General features: G+C 32.1%; 3 protein-coding genes across 3 annotated transcripts; 1 reads left to right on the top strand and 2 right to left on the bottom strand.

Moving 5' to 3' along the window:
• Positions 1 to 750: 750 nt before the first annotated feature.
• LOC111696812 (collagen alpha-1(XI) chain) lies at positions 751 to 2,695 on the top strand. Its single transcript, XM_023466555.1, has one exon. It carries the CDS (start codon positions 816 to 818, stop codon positions 2,667 to 2,669), a length of 1,854 nt encoding a protein of 617 aa, XP_023322323.1. The 5' UTR covers positions 751 to 815; the 3' UTR covers positions 2,670 to 2,695.
• Positions 2,696 to 13,763: 11,068 nt separating this feature from the next.
• Positions 13,764 to 18,434, bottom strand: LOC111696823 (uncharacterized). The gene is made up of 6 exons (XM_023466569.1): positions 18,268 to 18,434; positions 16,703 to 16,735; positions 16,331 to 16,394; positions 14,812 to 14,867; positions 14,431 to 14,479; positions 13,764 to 13,890 (listed from the first exon to the last, which is right to left on the bottom strand). Exons 1-6 carry the CDS (start codon positions 18,336 to 18,338, stop codon positions 13,834 to 13,836), a joined length of 330 nt encoding a protein of 109 aa, XP_023322337.1. The 5' UTR covers positions 18,339 to 18,434; the 3' UTR covers positions 13,764 to 13,833.
• Positions 18,435 to 18,519: 85 nt separating this feature from the next.
• LOC111696822 (uncharacterized) lies at positions 18,520 to 20,952 on the bottom strand. Its single transcript, XM_023466568.1, has 6 exons — positions 20,882 to 20,952; positions 20,266 to 20,311; positions 19,776 to 19,860; positions 19,186 to 19,320; positions 18,880 to 18,966; positions 18,520 to 18,632 (listed from the first exon to the last, which is right to left on the bottom strand). Exons 1-6 carry the CDS (start codon positions 20,906 to 20,908, stop codon positions 18,623 to 18,625), a joined length of 390 nt encoding a protein of 129 aa, XP_023322336.1. The 5' UTR covers positions 20,909 to 20,952; the 3' UTR covers positions 18,520 to 18,622.
• Positions 20,953 to 22,658: the final 1,706 nt, after the last annotated feature.

The raw sequence follows: 22,658 nt of genomic DNA, 5'->3' as shown, positions 1-22,658 counted from the left end.
TCTATTGTATGTTTAGCAAACATACTTTTAAAATCTTTTAATTCTTGAGTCATCCATCTTATCCAGAACCTTCCATCCATCCACACCCAGCTTGCTGATTTCTTTACTCTAGTTTGAGTATATGTTTATCATCGCTGATTAATCCAATTCTAATCTCTTTGATCACACTTTGGATCTTCATCAGACTTTCAATGTAATTTTTAGTGACCTTATATCTATACTTGTATTAGGTATATCCTTTAAACTATCATCTCAGTAACCATTAAAATAAGCAAATAACAGTTTTAAATTAAATTGAAAATAAATTTTTTGATGGAAAAACTAGAATATCTCTTTAGCTGTGCTAGGATTGCCTGCTCTGATATAGCTGACTTCAAACAAGGCGAGAAAAAATAGAAGAGAAAACAGTACTACGATATAAACTTTGTTTTCAGTACATTAAGGTTAGACACAAAACCTTTAACAAGCATACTCAGGTAATAATCAAATCAATTATTTATTTTATAAAAATTGAATTTGATTCTCTGAAATTATAAAAAAAAAATTATTTGTTTTTTTCCCAGCTGAAAATAGGAAAGTTTTTCTTCTCAAAAAAAAAAAAATTAAACCTACTTTTTTTCCAGATTTCATTCCCAGGTGTTGATTTTACAAGGTTCATAAATGTCCTGAATTTGATTTTACTGATGGTTAAAAATGAATTTATTAAAACATTAAAATTAAAATTTTAGTTTTGTCATTATATTTCTTTTTGTAATAGCTTATAAACACAGACAGAACGTTTAGACTACTCAGAGGTCTGAGAACTAATTGTCAGTATGGAGCAATCTGTCCTGGGGATTCTAATTCTTTTTACAGTCTTCAGCTTTGGAGAACCTTTTTCTTCTGATAAAAATTCTTCTATTGAAACTCCCAGTGGTCTAGACGCAGGAAAGAATTCTGTAATATTAGGCATCAATAAGTTTAAAGATGATAAAGATGATCATGAAACACTGGAAGACCAATGGTCACGGCTGTTTGGAGAAAAGTGGAATCCAGATAATGGAAAACCTGGAGGACCTGGAGAACCTGGAGAACCTGGAGGACCTGGAGAACCCGGAGAACCTGGAGAACCTGGAGAACCTGGAGGACTTTTAGAGTCTAGATGGCCTAGAGGACCTGGAGGACCTAGAGGAACTGGAGGACCTAGAGGACCTGGAGGACCTAGAGGACCTGGAGGACCTGGAGGGCGTAGAGCACCTGGAGGACCTAGAGGACGTAGAGGACCTGAAGGACGTGGAGGACCTGAAGAACCTGGAGGACCTCTAGGACCTAGATGGCCTAGAGGACGTGGAGGACCTGGAAGTTCTGGAGGACGTAGAGGTCCTGAAGGACCTGGAGAACGTAGAGAACCTGGAGGACCAGGAGGACCTGAAGAACCCGGAAGACCTGTAGGACCTAGATGGACTAGAGTACCTGGAGGACCTAGAGAACCAAGAGGACGTAGAGGACCTAGAGGACCTAGAGAACCCAGAGGACCTAAAGGAACTAGAGAACCTAGAGAACCTGGAGGACCTGTAGGACCTGGAGGATCTGGAGGACCTGCAGGACCTGCAGGTCGTAGAGAACCTGGAGGACCTGGAGGGTCCCCATTGTCCCAAAGACCTAATGGCGGCCCCGTTGATCGAGGGACCCCATGGTCCCGAAAACCTCAAGGGGGTCCTGGTTTTCTAGGAACACCATGGTTACAAATGCCTAAGGGAGGTCCTTTAGCTCAAGGGTCCCCGTGGTCCCAGCAACCTCAAGGTGGTCCTGGGTTTCCAGGAAATCCGACAACCCTAATGTTCCAAGGTGGTCCAGCTTGGCCCCAACAGCCTCAAGGTGGTCCTGGTATTCCAGGATATCCATGGTTCACAATGATTCAAGATGGACCATTTTTTCCAAGGACCCCTTGGTCCCAACAACCTCAAAGTGGTCCTAGTTTTCTAGGAAATCCGTTGTCCCCAATGTATCAAGGTGGTCCAGCTTTTCCAAGGACACCTTGGCCCCAACAACCTCAACGGGGTCCTAGTTTTCCAGGATATCCGTTGTCTCCGATATCCCAAGTTAGTTCAGGTTTTCCAAGGAGCCCTTGGCCCCAACAACCTCAAGGTGGTCCTAGTTTTCCAGGATATCCATGGTCCCCAATATTCCAAGGATATCCAGTTTTTCCAATGACCCCTTGGTCCCCACAACCTAATAGTAGGGTTCCTGGAAGTCCGTGGTCTCAATCCCCCAAAGTAGGTCCAAGCGGTCCAAAGATGCCCAAGTGGTCCCAAATACCCAGAGGAGGACCAGGTCGACCAGAATATCCATATTGGCCACAAACACCCAAAAGACAACCAATTGAGCCACCAAATCTTCCTCCAAAAGGTCCCATGAAACCTTGGATGAAGAGTCTTCCTTGGAGGGGTCCCTCCAGGACTCCTCCAAAGGGTCCCTCCTGGGCTCCTCCTGCGGTTGAGGATATCCCTGATGTTCCCAGGAATAAAGGTTGCTGGAAGGGTCAAACTGTTGCTCTGTTCCTTGATCCTGTAACTATGCTTGAGAATGTTGTCAAGGCCCCGGAGAAAGAAACTGGAATACATTGTACATGTAAGAATCCTCAACTGGACACTTGCTTGGTCTTCAAAATACATGAAAAGAAATTGTAATCGTCAAATTAGAATTTTGAATCTGTCGTTTTTTTTCATTCAAAGTTAGCGTACTAGAGAAGGTTTGGGACATCGGGAGAAGTTTACTTGAAGTACGAGAATCTAAATACATCAGATATTTTATGACTAAATTCAAATGAATGAACAGAAAAAATTGGTTTTATTTTAATCTAAACTGTAAAAAGTATTGTTTATGTCCAATTCTTTAAAAAATTTAAATATTCCTTCTTAAACAAGCTCCATTTAAGTAAAATACTTTAATTAGATTGACCCTAAACACCACTTTATACTCATACATATAAACAGTTTGTTTGGAATCTTCCTGACATTAAACAATATCAATTGGATTAATAATTGTCTTAAAACATTCTTTAAAAAGTGAATATTTGCAAATTATCTTTTTCCATATTATATTCTGAGTTCGTTTCTCTTTTTTCCACCTGACGACCCATTTAAAAAAAATCTTTTTTGTTTGTTTATTTATTTATTTTTTTTAAAAATTATTTTAATTATAATTTATAAATATCGATTTTGATGGTTATTTTATCGTTAGAATTGACAAGGGTCAACCCAAACCGAAATATCATTTCAATAAAATGTGGAACTAACGTCTACTTTATTAACTCTACAGAGGTTTGGTCCATCATCATCACCGAATTTTATTTCATTCAAGTTACGCAATTAAAGGGGGTATAAAAAGATTCGTAGTATTAAAGTACAGATCATAGTAAACAAATACGCAACCAATCTGAAAACAACGATATCCCAGAGGAGTCTGAGAAACTCAAGTTTGCTCCTATTATTATTTGAATTTAATATTTTTTCATTTTTAATAGAGATAGTTGATAATATTATTTATGCGTCCGGAACATGTCATCAGAACTTCAAACAATGGCAGTGTAGTTAGTATTATTGTCACATGTCTCCGTCTGTATCAAGTGACCAGTAAAGTGCACTGCCATAGAAGGGAGTTCTGGTCATGTGATACGGACGTATATCTTACGTATATACATTTTGGTATAATTTTGACACAGTTTTAAGTAAATTTCTCGAGACAGGAACATCAGATGATGTCTTATATGTATCCTTCAACTCCTGAGATTCTCAGGTTTCATCCTATACCCCCTTTCATTTTTCCTTTACAGTCCCTTTAAGTAGATAGAGTAGTTTTTGAAATCATATATTATCAAAAAAGTGAGAGAAAATGACCGTGGTTTAAACTTTCATGTGCTGAAAGGTTAGAATAAACGGCGAAGAAACGATGTTAAAAGAGAAAATAACAGGTTTGAGAATATTTTACATAAATTGCCAAAGTTTATGAATATCAATATCTATATTTCAAAATCTGAGAGATTTATTTCAATAAGGGTAAATAAAGTACACATGGCTAGGCATTGGTTTAAGGTTTAATCCAAAAGTTTCTCTAATTTAGTTTCATAAAAAGTTTCGGTGCTAATGGCAGCATTTCTTCATTTGTAAACTTGTACTTTTTATGAAAGACTTTGCAATCAGTTATAAACTTAATTTTTCTATTACAAAACCCGAAATTTTTTTTTATTAGTTGGAAGGTATTCATTTTTTTACTTCGTTTTCTTTTGTCAGATAATAGATTTTTCATCCTGTCAATTTTCCTATAATTCTTATTATCCTTTTCTAAACAAATGATGATAGATAGATATTCAGATTTGATGATATATCCAACTGGGATGGGTAAATCTATATAGGGTGTCTTTAAAAAAGTTTACGAGAATATCTTTAAAAGGTTTTATCCCAGGGCAAAAAGTAAAAAATCTAGCATGGTTGTGTGAAGCCCAGGTTTGTCAACAAGATTCTGGAAAAGAACCTAAAATCAGACAAAATGATCAGATATTATTTATATAATATTTACAGTTAATATCAAATCTGTATTTGTAAAAATATCAAATCAATTCAAAATTGAGGCTCTCTTCGTTTCTGTCGAGGCACCTTAATACATTTTATATATACAAACACAAAGAAAATATAAATACGTTTTAGTGTACGACTTAATGCTCTAACCTCGCTTATGGAAGAAAATCTAAAACTGAGACTTATTAGAGACACCATTTTACATAGGTAACAAGACATAGATATCTTAAAATATCATACAATATACAGATTCCTACCTAATACTTTTAACCTGTTTGTTTAAAAAAAGAATTTAATCTATAATAAAATTCTAAAACTAAAATTTATTGTTTTTATTAATTGTAAAGTCTCAAATTACGGGTTTTTGACTCAACTTAAAACAAGAACAAGGATGCGGAGTGCGGACCCGGAATTTATACAAGGATTGACCCACATTTTTGTCCTTTATAAGCAAAAGAGATCTTTAAAATACATGTGTCCTTTTCTTGAGTCACCCTGTACGTACATGGATATATACAGATTAATAAAATAAAATACATACATTTATACCTATAATGCTCTACACGTATACGTGAGATATATACAACATACTTGCATACATTTCTGTATATATATATGTATATGATTGATAGTGAAGTAATTTACAAATATGATCGTAAATATGTTTATCTTCCAATTTCTAGATTTATAGGACATGTATTGTTTTTATTGTAACTTGTAAACAAGGAAAAACAAAAAGCTTTTGTTTAAGTTATTAGAAATCTAGGATTAAGTTATAAAATAACTGAGCCATCAAAGGAAGAATTTTCATCAATACCACGACATAAAAACGCATAATCATTTTTACTTAAAGTATCAATTATGGACATCTTTAAACCATAAAATTTGCCACACGTTGTATTCCCAATTCTTAGATAAATTGAGGTTTTTCTTCTTAAAATTAATTAACAATCCCTTTAATACAAAATCACAGGAAACTTATATTTCAATATAACAAAAGGTATTTGTTCCAATGTTTATATATTGCACCACTTTCACAAATTTATAGTTGTAGACAAACACTTTATACTCTTTCAAGTTTACCAGTTTTTATACTTTCCATTATCTTCTTGTATTATCTAAATTTACACATTCTGGGGAAAAACTTTTGAGGATAACGCTTAGCTTCAACAATTCAAATTCGAATTCGAACATTTCAATTGAACTCGATATTCACTGCAAAGTTGTCTAAGGTTGAACTGTCTAAGCTAAGCTGTCTAAGCTTAAACTGTTTAAGCTTAAAATGTTTAAGATTGAACTGTTTAAAGTTTAACTGTCTAAGGTTGAACTGTCTAAGGTTGAACTGATTAAGGTTGAACTGTTTAAGGTTGAACTGTCTAAGGTTGAATTGTTCAAGGTTAAACGTACTGTCTAAGATTGAACTGTCTAAGATTGAACCGTCTATAGTTGAAATGATTCGTTTGAGTGAAGTGAAGGCACCGTTTGAGAAACGGTAGTAGACCGTTCTACTACTTATACAAAGATTATTTAATTGCAGTTTAATCTATAGAGCTGATAAATTGAAAATCACTGCAGAGAGCACCAAAAGCCTAGTTGAGAGTGAAATAAAGCACATTGCAGATTGGCGCAATTTCATGCAAAACTTTTGACCTAAAGTAACTTTTCTTACCTTAATTATTTTTAAAGAGGTTAATGTATTAGAATTCAATTATTTCCAAAAACATTTTTTTTATTAAGTATTGATTTACAATATGAATGTGAAGAGAGATAATATAGAATACATTAGAACTATAACAAATCAGCTTAACAACTTGACAGCTCGACAGCTTGGGAACTTGACATATTAAAGGGATTGATCACGAGATTCCCGACGAGGAATTATGTTTGACAAATATTCCATTATATTCTAGGATTTTTGGCACTGTATTCCAATTTTTTTTTCTCACTAAATCATTGTTTATTATGGATTTCGTTAAATGTCACTTTCACACAATGAGATAGAGACAACTTTGAAAGTTAGTCAATAGATATTTTTACAGCTTCGACTTTAAAGTGTCGCAACGCCCTGACCTTTAGTGTTACCTCACGAACGTACTTATACTTTTTTGTAGCCCTAGGCATATTGATTTTTTAAATGTAATGCTGTGGAAGACGATGTTTTGCGGCCTCCAAAACAGAGTTCCACAACAGAAGAAGAACGCGGGATTATCCATATACTCGTGTGATCAGTTTTTAGTAGTTATATAAAGTTGCTGGTTATAAAGAAATATATATTGGAATACTTCTAACCTAGTTTCGATAGAGTCCGTCCTCCGACCTCTATATTGGTGACCCCGACGAAGAACATTCAGTGATTTTTTTTCCAGTACTCCGAACTTTATTTCTAACTTCGTGAAGATGACGGATGTACCGGCTGCCANAGTGTGGAAGACGATGTTTTGCGGCCTCCAAAACAGAGTTCCACAACAGAAGAAGAACGCGGGATTATCCATATACTCGTGTGATCAGTTTTTTGTAGTTATATAAAGTTGCTGGTTATAAAGAAATATATATTTGAATACTTCTAACCTAGTTTCGATAGAGTCCGTCCTCTGACCTCTATAATGCGCTTGTTTCTAGCTTGAGTTTAAAACAACAAATTGGCGAAATACTACTCGAGTTTTGCGTGCACATATTGGTTCTAATTTTAGGTTCTAAAAGCAAAGTTATGAATTGCAACAGAAGGTCTTATGTTAGTTTATAATTTGCGAGGTGCTCCTTTAAACTTCTAAGTAGGTTAGACTTGTCGGGTCGGATTAAAGATGAAGTTACTTTAGATCTTAACAAACTATTCTCCTTCACTCTACTCATCTACTTATTATCATGAGTTTCAGAATATTCATTATCAATTATTCTTCTCATTATTTCAGGCTCATCTGACTTTTACAAGAAAAATGCTTTTTGAAAATCAAAATCAAATATTTATTTCAAAATTATTTACGCTGTTTTTTCTGAAAAATAGCGATAGGATTTCACCAAATACTCCCCCAAAACCAATGATTACCAAAAACAAAATTAATCCTGATGAGAAAAGTCCTTGATTAAAAATGGTCTAAATTAGCACTTCTAGACATTTCTCCAATGGTTAGAAAATAGAAAGTAAGGAAGAGAAACCAGATATTGAAGTATTGATAAATAATAGAAGAAGGTTGAAGATTGAGGAAAGAGTAGAATTGAGATGAACCAAGGGCAAAACTTAAATCTTTTATCTCAGCGCTAAGACGGTCAATTTCTCCTCGACAGTTAAACTCAAACCTTAAATTCCTTATTGGTGAGATAGATATTAGACTACTTTTCTTAAATTTTACACGTTTAATACAATTTAGAAGTTTGTGCAGTGGATTCTTGATATATAGTAGGGTATTTAATAAAATTCCGAGGTGGCTCGGACAAGAAAATTAGGAGAATGTGGATCAGACGAGAAATTGTTGGAGCTGGCCTTCCTCCTCTCGTTGGATATTTTTAGATAGTTAGATAAAGATAAAGCATAGATAGATAGATAGATAGGAATAAAGAATGGCATAGATATAGGGTTAGATAGATGAGATAGATAGATAAAGATAAAGCATAGATACATATATAGATAAGAATAAAGATTGGTATAGATATATAGGTTAGATAGAAGAGCTAGATAGATGAAGATAAAGTATAGATAGATAAATAGATAAGAATAAAGATTGGTATAGATATATAGGTTAGATAGATGAGATAGATAGATAAAGCATAGATAGATAGATATATAGGAATAAAGAATGGCATAGATATAGGGTTAGATAGATTAGATAGGTAGATAGATAAAGATAAAGCATTGATAGATAGATAGATAAGAATAAAGAATGGCAAAGATAGATAAGAATAAAGATTGGTATAGATTTAAAGGTTAGATAGATTAGATAGATAGATGAAGATAAAGTATAGATCGATAGATAGATAAGAATAAAGATTGGTATAGATATAAAGGTTAGATAGATGAGATAGATAGATAAAGATAAAGCATAGATAGATAGATAGATAGATAGATAGATAAGAAAAAAGATTGGTATAGATATATAGGTTAGATAGATGAGATAGATAGATAAAGATGAAGCATAGATAGATAGATAGATAAGAATAAAGAATGGTATAGATATAAGATTTATATTGAAACTAGGTCCATAAACTAGTATAGAGTAGAGTAGACTACATTACACAAGAATGGACAAGGAATACTTTCAAACAACATTTTCTCGATACTTTATACCCTTTACCCCCCCCCCTTTTCCCTAGTTAACTGTAATAATGCAATAAACAACGAATTCATCTTTATCATCAATTATTATCATTTTTTTGGTTAAAGATTTTACATAAAATCTTTTTTCATTTAACTCTATTCCTGCTGGGGGAGGGGTCAATTTCCCCACCCCCCTGTAGTTTTACATAACTCAAAAAGTATTGGTCTGAGGCTGTTGAAATTTTCTTACTTTTCCTACATACCCAAAACCGGGCTTTAATACTAACTGCCTGAGTCCTCAGGCACACTGCCTGAATGACTGCTTTTTCCTGTAACAAACTAAATCTTTGTTTTGACCCTTTTCCACTTGTCAGATTTTGATAAAATTTAGCTTTTTGGAAAGCCTATGACATAAGGAAACGGATTTCACAAGTTTTGCGAAAAAAAATTGCAAGTTTTTTGCAAACAACCTGTCAAAGGAAATTTGCACATTTTTAGTTTTTCTTGATTAAAATTCAGGTTATTTAAAATTTTGCAAAAATTTTTGCATATTTGAAATGGCATGGTCAAGGGCTTTTCAAAAATGTATAATTTTTCATTTTTTGGACAAATTTTTTTTGCAAACATTTTTACTATATAATTGGATTTTGCATTAAAAAATTAAATTTTTGCAAATTTGCAAATTTTTTTTGCAGATTCTAAAAGTAGAGCACAAGAGCTTTCCAATGATGTATAATTTGTCATATTTGGACATCAAACATGGGATTTAGAGGGGGGGGGGTCAAATTGACCCCCCCCAGCATATCCTGGTTTTCAAGTACCCCAGCAGAGATAGAGTTAAACTGCAAAAATGTGTCAGAATTAAGAATGATTTAATTCCATTGATACAAGAATTGTACTTAGAAAGCTAGGTATGTTATAAGGAAAAATAACGCAGTATATGTTGAAAATTCGCTAAACTTAGGAATCAGAATTGTTTCGATATTTTCGAATAAAAATTCCAAATTTATCAATTATACTTTTTTTGCTCTCACGCGTATACGAAATATTTGAAAAGTCATTGATATGAACATATTTGAAAATTCTTGTAAAAATATATGTAATTTAAACCCCTTATGTATATGGTCTTTAAATTTAAATCATAGGTTTAGAAGATGTGTCTGTTATCTAACTTGAGACTGTATAAATATTGTGAAACACTATATCTGCAAACCTGAATTATGTTGTACATTATTAGTTATTCACGTTGTAAAAAGCTATGTAAAACTTATATCATGATTTATCTTAACTGCGCTGTAAATAACTACATAAGATGAAAACCCCAGTTTACAAAAACCGTGTCCTAGTTGAGGCAATGATAAGTTATAAGATCGTGTCCAAATTGAGGCATTAATAGTTTACGAGATCGTGTCCGAGTTGAGGCATTAATAGATTAAAAGATTGTGTCCGAGTTGACATTGATAGTAAAGTGCCATTAAGTTATACCTGGATTGAAACGAGTTTGAGAATTCCTTATGGAGTAGGGCATTTGCTATATATAGAGATTAAAGAAGGTATTGATGAAATATCATTTCTCCGACCAGAGGGTGGTTTAGTACTCCACACCAGGGGTTTATCTAAACATATTTATTTTACGTTCTTTCTTTCTTTCTTTCTTTTTTTCTTTCTTTCTTTCTTTATTATTTTCTTTCTTTCTTTCTTTCTTTCTTTCGTGTTTTCTTTCTTTCTTTCTTTCTTTCTTTCTTTCTTTCTTTCTTTCTTTCTTTCTTTCTTTCTTTCTTTCTTTCTTTCTTTCTTTTATTTTCTTTCTTTCTTTCTTTCTTTCTTTCTTTCTTTCTTTCTTTCTTTCCTAAATACCAAAATCAGAAATATCAGAAGATTATTAGGCATTAAAAAAATTGTGGTTATTACGAGTAATAATTGCCTTTAAATTTAAGTATCGATTCAAACAATAAAAAAGCCACTAAATCAAACTTTCGAGAACGGATTAAGAGCATTTTGTCCTGGTTTTGTAGCCCTGTATTTCTTACATTAATATTTTCATAAAAATAATGCATTTAGTCTTGAAATAAAAACATGTTTTCATCTTAAACCAGTCTTCCGGTAATAAACAGATTCAACATTTTAGAAATAGAACATTCATTCTCTGGAAGATTCACCCTTAGAGAAGAGTGTGGAGTGTAGAATATAGAGTGTAGAGTGTAGAGTGTAGAGTGTAGAGTGTAGAGTGTAGAGTGTAGAGTGTAGAGTGTAGAGTGTAGAGTGTAGAGTGTAGAGTGTAGAGAGAAGAGTGTAGAGTGTAGAGTGTAGAGTGTAGAGGGTAGAGTGTAGAGTGTAGAGTGTAGAGTGTAGAGTGTAGAGTGTAGAGTGTAGAGTGCAGAGTGTAGAGTGTAGAGTGTAAAGCTGGAATCAATTGCTAAAGTTTTCTATATAATTTACTTCCTTAACTTTTGTATTAAGCAGGATAGTCTAAACCACACATTTAAATGGAAATAAATTAATAATTTCATGATTTTCTGAAAGAACGACAAATGAAAATGATCTCTAACCTCTCAAGCGTTCATTTCCCTGAAATTGATAAATAGGGAAGGATAGTTTAAGTGCACTGCCAAGGTATAATTCAGTCCATACCTAATCTAACATCTTTCATTAAATGTCAGCTTTGGATTCTTAACATCGATAAGAACAGATTTTGAAAATATGCCAAAGAAAAGTTACACTGAGACCAAAATTAATGAATTTGAGGGATCGTTGAACTGCCTATACCGCGTGGTTCAAACGGCGCGCGATTAAAATCCCTTCTGAATCTTTAACTTTAAATCGGAGGTTTAAATTTGAACAAGCAGTAGGTAGTTAAGCGACGTGGCTCAAATTCATTAAATTCAGTCCCAAAACCTTCTAATGGTTATTCTATTTTTTAGCTAAGTTGGAGAATTATTAGCTGCGATGTGTTTTGTTGTAAATAGAAACTTAGATTAATTTTTAAATTAATGTTAATTTTATAATTTACGGGAAAACTAGAATTTAAAAACAATAGGAAGGAGGAACCATAAGCCTAGTTTTATAAAAGTATATTCTCTATTCCCCTAGATTGTAAACTATCTCCTAGAAAACCCAGACTAGCAACTAACATTTATAGCTTTGAAGAGGAGAAATCAACATTTAAATTAATCTATATTTAGTGCAGTACAATACACGCTTCTAAAAGATATTAATTATAGAATATATATCTTTATGTGACGGACACTTTTCAACGATATTTCATTTTCTTTTTAGACGTAATTTCAAATCCCCCTTCATTTATAGGGTAACTATATTTATTTCAATTGGTGAACCCTATGCGGATGAAGTAATTTGGTTCTTTTCTGGTTTCTCAAATACTCTTTTAATATATATTAGACTAAATAATAAGATATAGAAAGCCAGGTTATAGGGTGCTTCGGGTTCGTTTATTGGATACAAACGAACATACAGACAGACAGGATTGTATAAATATAACAGAAAAAGCATGGTGATTTTTAAAATCAGATTTGTACTTTATCCTTCTACTCCAATCCGACCTAAATGCTATATGAACTATAAGTTTTCTGACCTAACATGTATTGATCTTAAAATATGATAGGTTTGGTTAAGATAGGTTTGGTTAAGATAGGTTTGGTTAAGACAGGTTTGTGGAGTTGAACAAATACAATGAGAAATAAATTATTTAACCAAGTAAAAGCATATTTTTAGAGAACTATTCGATAATTTGTTCAAAAAAACTTCTCGAAATTTTGTTCGGATACCCTTTAGGTCGGTTTCCATAGCATCGGAAGAACATCTATTTGTTCTTTGTTATGGACAATGAATGTACTTAAAGAAGCGTGTGTGTGTGTGAGATGCTACATCATTAGTATGTAGTAAATGATAAGGTATATTATGAAAGCTTTCCAACCATACTTATATATTTCATGGTCTACATTGTACATATTTACCTATATTGCAGGTACAAGGTACAAGCCTGAACCAAAGGAAAGGAAACAATGTATATATAGGACGTAAAAAAATGGTAAATCTCGAAGAATTTTAAAGGAATTGAGTCTTTGCCACAAGCTCAAAATTTCCAAACCCTATATCATTGCATCCGGATGGCGTAAAACTTCGAAATTTCAAACTTTTATCATTTGATTTATCAGAGTTTATCGTTTGAAATGTCTATGGTCTACAACATTGGGTTGCGGATATGAGATTAGAACGTACGTAAGCGTTTGTTGCAAAGATTCAATTCCATTGTTTCTTCGAAAAAAAATGCATATTGAGCAACAATTAAAAGTTGAAATAGAAGATGGGCGGCGCCCTGATAGCTTAATTTTTTAATATTTTAAAGTTTCTATTTAAGAGCTTGAAATCTTACTTGATAATAATTAAACTTAATCCGATTTTTTGGTTCCTTCTAATTCTTTTTGTTAGTTTTGTGTAAAATTACAAAATTATCAAATTGAAATTCAATGAGAAATTTGGCAAAGATTTTAATACCTTGATACTTATTTTGCAGCTGCTAATATAAATGCCAAGTTTAATCTGGAATAAACTGCACTTTATTTTAAACTCTGGTGAGTGGATTATGCTTCAGATTATATAGATAAGAGAATCATTACATTTATTTTTAAAATTTTTTTGGCCTTTCTTTACAATCGGTTGTAAATCATATACAACTATCGGTTATTTACTTTTTTAAATGTTCTTAGCTTGGTTTTGAGATTCTAAGTTTAATGTGTCGACTTATAACAGCGAAAATTTAGTTTCCTGGTAAGAAGTGCGGGTTCAAGTGTACAATTTTTCAAATATCAAAATCAATTAAAACAAAGTGTACTGCGGTTTCTGGGGTAAAGGTAAACAAACTTCTAAGTCTAATTTAGTTACTGCAGTATACCTATGTCATGAAGAGTGATTTGGAAGCTCTGTCATAAAATAAAAAATAAACAATAAAATACACTGTATTTGTGGTTAAGCAGAAAGCAAAGTTTTTATTAATGATAAAGAGCAGAATTAATGTCGTCTTCTTTTCTCTTCAACTTCCATTTTCTTTTTTAATTTCATTCGCCCCTGCAAAAAAAAGAAAATAAAGTTCTAAGATATGTTCTAAATTGTCTTTTTGTCATTTTGTCTCCACTTGTGTACAATGCAAAGCATAGGTAATAGTTTTTTTCGATGTCAAAATTTACTACATATAAAGTCTCAGGAAAAAGTTATTTTTTTATGATTGCAGTTATTTTACCCCCGTATTCTTCCTGTAGATTATCCAATTATCGGAAGGTTTTGGTATATTCTTTTTGAAAAAGAAAAAATATTTTTTTAAGTTTTTAATTTCGGATTTAGATATCCGGAAAACAGTTTGGTAATCTTTAAGATTAAAAAAAAATACTATCTTCCTTAAAAGTTTTTTATTTGGTCTAGTGTCTGGTGTCTAGTTTCTCTTGTTGATTGTCTAATTTCTTGTATGGTGTCTCAAGGTGTCAATTCTCTGTTGTCTGAAGTGTCTAGTTTCTAGTTTTTGGTGTCTTTGTCTCATGACTAGTGTCCACAGTTTACTGTCTAGTGTCTTGTTTAAAATCGAATGATGAAAGATGATTATTGTAAAAGTACCTCAGCCAAAATCTTCCTATCTTCATCTGTGATGTAAGCAATACACTTTCTGCAATTATATTCTCTTTAATTTTGCTAATATTTTACCCAATCTTTGCAAACTGATGACAATGTCAAGTTTGAGCCTGAACAAAGCAAAACAGTTGTGCATTTTTTACTTTTGTCGGAGTCAATTTTGTTTGCAGAAATTAAAAACTTGATAGCTTATGATCTTTACGTTTTTTTAGTTTCCAAACACAATCCTTCTCTTTTTTAATCCTTTGTTTTTTTAGGATTGGTTTGAATACCTCCTTTAAATTATTGTACATGCTTCACATTCATAATTCACACAAAAATTGTCTAAGAATCATAAATCTGTTGACGGTTGAAAAAATGTGTTACTTGTTATAGCAGTGGAAATCATTTGGACAGTCATCAAACTCCTTACAGCCAGGAGGCTAAATAGTTCAAATACAGAATATTATCAGCAAGGTAAAATAAATGTCAGGTGGGGACATAGGGGTTCCGTAAATTTTACTGTGACGTTAATTAGGACCACTCCTTAGCTGGTTGGTAAACCAGCCCCGACCCTCCTATTTCTTATCTCCTACCTTACATCTGGAATACCTTGATTTTCAGTATAAAGCAAGGAAAAAGTGTTTAAATTATAAAATATTGGAAAGGAATAAATAAAAAAACAATTATAAATCGTAAACAAATACAGCTAGGGTTTAACACAAAGGATGAAACTTCAGAGTCGACTTTCCAAAATTATTTAAATCTAAATCTTTTTTGGATGTACAATGTACATCCATGCTTCTCTGCATTTAAAACAAGCGTCTTTCATTACAAAACCGTTTAGTAAATCATTAAAAGACTGTAATGAAGGTCGACGACCAAATCTAATATTCAGATTGTCGTAATCTAAATAGTTTTGGGTCGTCATTATATTAGTCTCATCCTTCTGCATGGGTTACCCTGCGGTACAAACTGTTGTACAGTGTACACACTTTAAAATTACCCGTATATGTGCAGGGTGTCCCAATTAACATGGGAATTCAGTGACGAATTCGATATCGTCTTTTTAAATAATTCTTTGATTTGTATAGTGATACCTACTGAGAAAGCTGTAATCTGTAAGAGTTTCGTCGTTCACATTTTGTTTGTTTATGTTTTCACTGCATACGGTTGTACTTAGTGAAACAAGAAAATTGCAGTATACAAATAGAGTAAACTTGTCCGTCTTCACTGTTCATCTTGCGGAGACATTATAGACACATCCTTACAACCTTTTACCCTTTTCATAAATAAACTCTAGCAGACATAATAATATATATATTCTATATTCTATTTATTCGTACACAATTATAATGGTACAATTTAAAATCAACGAGAAATGAGATATATAACATATAAAATATAGAATTAATATATAGTCGAAAACAATAAAATAAAATAAAAAGAAATAATAACTTAGTTAGTTTTTACATATATCATCAATAATTACATCTATTTCATCATATTTAAATCCTTCTAAAACATTTGGATTTGACCGGATTAATAGTAAATCTTTTAACAGTGGAATTCTCCACGCATTTTCAGCCGGATTCGCGTAAATCATGTTTGACTTTACTAGAGACTTGTTCAAGGACAGTTTATCTACATAGGTTTCATTTGCAATATTAGATAAATTCTTACATAATTTTGTTCTTTGGTCATTTTTGCATAAATCAAACAATAGTCGGATGCTGAGCTTGCGACTTTTACACATAGATTCGCAAAATGATACAAATCGGCTACACAACATATTATTGCTTTTGAAATTAGGTATTACAATGCTAATTCATAACAAAGACGATATCCAATTCGTCACTGAATTCCCATGTTTTTTGAGACACCCTGTACAATATATGGTACATACCCTTAGATAAACTCTTGTACAGAATCCCTCTCTACAGAACTCTCCCTCTTCACAGGTTTGACCTCTTACAAGAGTTTTTAGAAAATAGGACTAATAATTAACATGGAATTTTCTACATTTTGGAAATGGTTTAGATTATTTCATATTCTGCTGTAAAAACTTTGAATCAGTTTTTGGCAGTTACATATATTTAAATTAAAGATTCTAACACGGTCAAGCATGGTTTTAGAAGCATAGGTCGTCTTTCTAGGCAATATATTTTCAAATGATTTAAAAATATAAACATTTAAGTATAATTACATTTAATGTGGATGGTTTCATATAAATAAGACTTTTGATTATGAGTTAAAAATCTTTATTGAATATTATTACCTCCCTTCACCGTGACATTTATCACCAGTTTTTCTAGAAATTCAAGATTAAATTTTTTTATAAAAAACAAAGAATTTAATATTTTATAAAAATTATTCTGTATTTCGTTTTTTTTTTTTTTAATGTTTTTGATGTTTAATATTGTTAAAGTTACTCTTATAAAAGAGATAGAATATTATATTTTAAACCATGCTTTTACATTATTTTTGATTAGATTCTATCTTAATGTCTTTTCACAATTTGAAAAAATAGATTTACTCTTTGAATTAAAGGGAGAGACCGCCTAGACATGGAAGTTGAGCTAAGAGTGCAGCATTGTAAAGATTTTTTTAAAGATTCATTTGAGACCTATGAGACGTTTCCACGGTGTATTATTTTTCAGCAAGAGCGCAATTAAGAAATATGCTTCTAAACTACTGTTTAGTTTGTAATATAAACAGAAATCCCCATATCTGTTAACCTGAACATACATAGATATTCATGAGCTACATAACATGATGAAAACATATATTGTGATTATATTAACTATGTTTATATTTATCCATGTTAATCTTCTAAATACGTACATTAAAATTAAACAACGCTGTAAACATGCGTAGAGATAGCTTAACTATGTTTATATCTATCCATGTTAATCTTTTGAATACGTACATTCAAATTAAACTGCGCTGTAAACATGTGTGGAGATAGCTTAACTACGTTATATCTATTCTCCCTAATCTTATAAATAAAACTTGTAATTTTGTCAATTCACGTTAACTTGTAGCATATGATATCTAAAATAAATTAGTTGGTTGAGACTCTGCTTTGATTGCGATAGTAGAAGTATTTAGTCCACGTTGAAACATACGAGCTGAGATTGTGCCTAGAGATTTTGCATCAATCTATTAAGAGCTTGTTTGATAGCTACACTTGTGTCCATGTTGACATTCAGATCGGATAAGATTGTGCCCATTGGTTTGGCATTGATCGCTTAAGAGTTTGTGTTCCGGTTGACATTTATAGCTGACGAGTTGTACCTGGATTGATACAGTTCTGAACGAAGTTTTTAAGAGAATGGCATTTACTACAAGTTTACTGTAGTTTTGTTATATTTTTCATCGTCGTTGTTGAATCATTTTTAATCCAGGAGTATTTTAAAGATTGAATTTGAGCTGTTGTGAAAAATTGTTTCATAAAAAATATTATGAATCTAATTTGGAAATGTTTAACATAAATTTGACCAGGGGGCGGGCATAACTCTCCTAATTTTGCCTGGCTAGGTTTATACTGTACAGTGAAATTTGTCGAAAAATGTTTCCTTATGACTGAGTTAAGTGGCTGTACAACAAGAAGTCTAAAATTCCAGATGCCCCCTCTATTACTAATATCTCGATGAATTTGACACACAAGACACATATTATATTAAGAAACAATTAAGAAGCTCAGTTTATTTTTTGTAAATGAACAGGAATCAACATTAGATATATGTCTGATTTTGATCAATTAAAAGCAAATCATTTTATAAGATTTTCTCAGAAATCATTTAAATTGTTGACTTTTAATAATTCCTTAAAAGTACATACCCAAAAGCTGGAGCACATATGAAAATAAATAAAATAACAGAAATAACCATTTTGAGCACGTTTGTAATCATGATGTACACGGTAAACCGGCCAGTACAGCACACAGTACACACACAATTAAACTACACATGTATGTGTTAAATCTTGTAACAGTATCCTGATTTATATACTACAGTGACTACAGACTACACTCAGTAAATCCTTTTATCTACATTCTAAACACTGAAATTTGGTAACATCAAAAATTCATAATTTAAAGCTAAATGTGGCCTCTTTATTTTAAACAGTGTTTACAGCAATTCTTATATGTTGCATAAATAGTAAATTCTCTCCCAATCTTCATTTTTTCAACTGCTTATTTTCCTCTAAAAAAAAGATTATACAAATAAACAAATATTAAACATATTTCTAAAATGTATCAAGTTTCGAGTACAATACTGAAATTTAAAACAAAAATTCCTCCTGCAAAATATTATTTATAAAAGAACTTGACATAACCTAGGATAAAAACTAGAAAAGTAATAAAAAATATGAAAAGCTTCCAAAAAAGTACTAATAATTATCTGGAAATTAAAGGTATCTATAATAAAAAAATTTAAATATTTTCTAAACCTTAGCATAGGACTGAAGTATTTCATCTCCCAGGGTAGAACAACACTGTTTATCTTCTTTCCTTCTTCAGAAACATCCTCTCCCTCCCTGCACAATGTGCAATGTACAATGTACATAAATAAATGCATGTACATTGTTTGCTATTTCTATTACTATTAAATAATTTTTTTCTGCGCTTACGCCATAATTTTCATGTTTCATTAAAATATTGTCCAAGATAATGATGTTACCTTTTAAACAGTTGTTTTGTCCAAGATAATGATGTTACCTTTTAAACAGTTGTTTTGTTCTAGATAATGATGTTACCTTTTAAACAGCTGTTTTGGCCACATTGCCTGAAGCGTAGCTTTCTTTCCCCTGAACAGGGGTTTGGCCATGAAGGGTCGAGCTTCAGCTGCTTCTTGTTCAGCAGCTTCAAGCTCATCAACAGCATCAGCAATACTATATCAGATACACTCAAACAGATGATAGTGAAGGGTTACCATGATATATAACCTTATAACCATGATATATTACATTTTTTGGCGTCGAAAAAAAATTTAGCAAAGAATTACCACAAGAATTATAGGACATGAAAAATGTGTTCAGTCGTCTTCGAAGGTTAATCCTGGTAGGAGAAACCTTTTAATTGACAGTTATAACCAGAAAAAAATGTAAAGATTGTCGTCTCCTTGATATTTTCTTTCATTATATTCCAGATACTGCTGAGGATTTTTTTAATTTGTAACTTAATTATTTATAAAACATCTTTAGTGAGGAATATAAAGCTATCACAAATAAAATTTTTTTAGAAATTTTCTCTAATTAAAAGAAAGAACGATGATGACAATTATTTAACAGTTTTTTGATATTTTTTGTAGGTAAGAAATATAAAATAATGAAGTGTACTGGAAGACCTGAGAAGTCGGCTTAGAACAGTTCTAGCATCTTCTCTGTTCTGAACCTGCTGATCAGACTGAGCTAGAACAGCACCACGTCCACCTACACAAAGCACACAAACAAAAAGATGTGAAGATTTATAGCTCAAAGATGAAAAATAATGAATGGGAGGGAGTCAACCTCACTCTAAACTCCAGTTCATTTTAAGTACCGGCCTACAGCAAGCTGTACAGTACAAATACAGACTATATAAGGCAAAACTGGACGGTAGGCTAATTAGATGATTCCCTTCTAGTGAAATTTATGTAAGTTAGGTTAGGTTATTGAAGTTAAATATGTAATATTTTCGAGAAGATGAAGTGGTAAAGATGTCCGACAGTCGAGGTTGTACATCTTCAACATTTTTAGCTTCGAGCTCTGCTGCTAGATCAAATAGTGAAAGATTAAAGATTAGGCAGGTTTTAAAGATGTAGGGATTTTAATTTCATTATTTTAGAATAGATTTACCTAGGTATCCAGATCCAACATGGGCATTCACCGCAGTAGAGAACACCTTAATATATACATTCTTACATATTTTTGAGGTCAGAGGATGTATACAGTATACCCAATAACAAAGAACATTTCTTGTCATAATTTAAATTTAAACTTTCTGGATATGTTTATATGTAAATCACGCGGATTTCACAGTTTGTCTAATCCCCGCTAGCTGTGACTTTCGATCCAAAGGAATTGAGTCCTTGCCACAAATCCCAATTTTCTAATACCTATATTTCTACAACCAAAAGATGTAAAACTTTGATATTTCAAACTTATATTGTTTGATATAACAGAAGTTATAGTTTGAAATATCAAAGGTCTATATCATTGAGATATAGGATTTAAAATTCAAAGTTTGTGGGAAAAAACTCAATTCCTTTGTCCTTATTAAACAAACATTTTTCGCCTTTCTCTTGAATCATTTTCTGTTCGAATAGAAAGTTATAAAAAAGATAACTTCGTAAGTATAAAGATGTTTGAATTATAAACCAAAACTCGATTAAATTTAAATAGAAGAAACCCAATGTATCTTCGCCCTGGTTATACCAGGGTTTAATATATAACTTAATATATATCTAGTTACCGCCAAGCAAAGAAGAATCAGTTCCATTTCCAGTTTGTTTCTGAGTTGCGATGTTTGATCAGGATTCCTTATATACTAGTCCATCCCCCACCTCCCACTCTCATTCATGGAACTTATACTCATAATCCCTTCTCATCTTTTCCCAAGTATCCACTCATGCATAAGTATTCCCCTCTCCTTAATTATGCGCCGAATATTGTGCATAAAAAGGCTCAACCATCGTCTTTATTGTTTAATAAGAGGGGTGGAATCTTTTGAATCTTCAATATCAATATTATAATGACAAAGACCTTAGATATTTAAAACTATAAATTTTTCTAGATCAAATAATCTTATTTTGAAATATCACAGTTATCTACCATCACATTGGAAAGATATAGGAATTAGAAATTTTGAGTTTTTGACAAAAACTCAGTTCCTTTGGCGTATTCTATTAAGCTAGAATTTGATTAGGACTATAGCTTACATAGAAAGTTTGTTTGACATCAAAAATGGGCTTTTAGCTGAAACTTTTATCATATCTCTATGCTCAGCTCACATATATAGAAAATTGTTATAAGTTTATTATCAAATTTAGTCATTCTATAAATTCTATCATCCGTAGTTAATATTAATATCAAATTGAACATTTTGTTATTCTGCTGAGTTCGCTGAGCTGAACATCTCAACATCTCAGATCTCCCGAGTTGAGTTCAATATTTCTTATCGTTGGAATCCAATGAAAGATAGGATGATCTCCTATAGTAAGGAAATAATTAGTTTAACTCATCCCAAAAATTTAAACTTCCAACACCCCAGTCAATGGCTTTCAAAGGGGGAAATGGAATGGAAGCTTCTGAACGAAGTCACTTCTTGGACTTTTTAAGCCACTTTTTAATACAGGATCCATCTTTGGTCAATGCTAACTTCTTCCTTATGTGTATGTCTGTTATTTATAAACTTCTCAGCTTAATATTCGTAGATTTACATAAACTAGAGAAGAAATAGTAGGTGCCATTTTTAATGTACACTCTTTAGGTGTTGAAGACTGTTGTTGAGATAAAACTCAAACAGAGAATAAAAAGTTATTATCTTCAGATTATGTGAATGACGTTAAACTTTAGGAAATGGTGAATATAATTATCAGAAGTTTGTACTTGTTGGGATTACAATTGAGTAGTTTATATTTCAGGAGTTTATATTTCAGGATTTTGTATTTCAGGAGTTTATATTTCAGGATTTTGTATTTCCGGAGTTTATATTTCAGTAGTTTGTATTTCAGTAGGTTTTATTTCAGGAGTTTATATTTCAGTAGTTGTATTTCCAGAGTTTATATTTCAGTAGTTTGTATTTCAGGAGGTTTTATTTCAGGAGTTTATATTTCAGTAGTTGTATTTCCAGAGTTTATATTTCAGCAGTTTGTATTTCAGGAGGTTTTATTTCAGGAGTTTATATTTCAGTAGTTTGTATTCAAGGACACTAGTCAAATGTAGGGTTTTAAGATAAATTCAATCGTAAAAAAAATTTTACCTTTCAAGGTTTTCCCGGGTACCAGGTACCTAAGGTAAAATATTTACGAAGAGAACGAAATATTTGGTGTCAGCCTTAAAGATAATTGAGTTGTTTAGTTTTGCCCTCATCTAATAATCCCGTATTCCCTTTTTTCTAACAATTGCTCTTAAAAACACCAGTTAAAGGTCTAAACTGAACAAATAATAAAACGTTAGGTCGGATTCTACATGTCATTGGCAGACATTGAGTGTTATTCTTCAAAGCTAGAAAAATTGTAGGATATCAC

The sequence above is a fragment of the Eurytemora carolleeae genome, unplaced genomic scaffold, assembly GCF_000591075.1.
Source record: "Eurytemora carolleeae unplaced genomic scaffold, Eaff_2.0 scaffold108, whole genome shotgun sequence".
In the NCBI taxonomy this organism is placed as follows: Eukaryota; Metazoa; Arthropoda; class Copepoda; order Calanoida; family Temoridae; genus Eurytemora; species Eurytemora carolleeae.
This window is presented reverse-complemented; position numbering and strand designations above follow the sequence as displayed.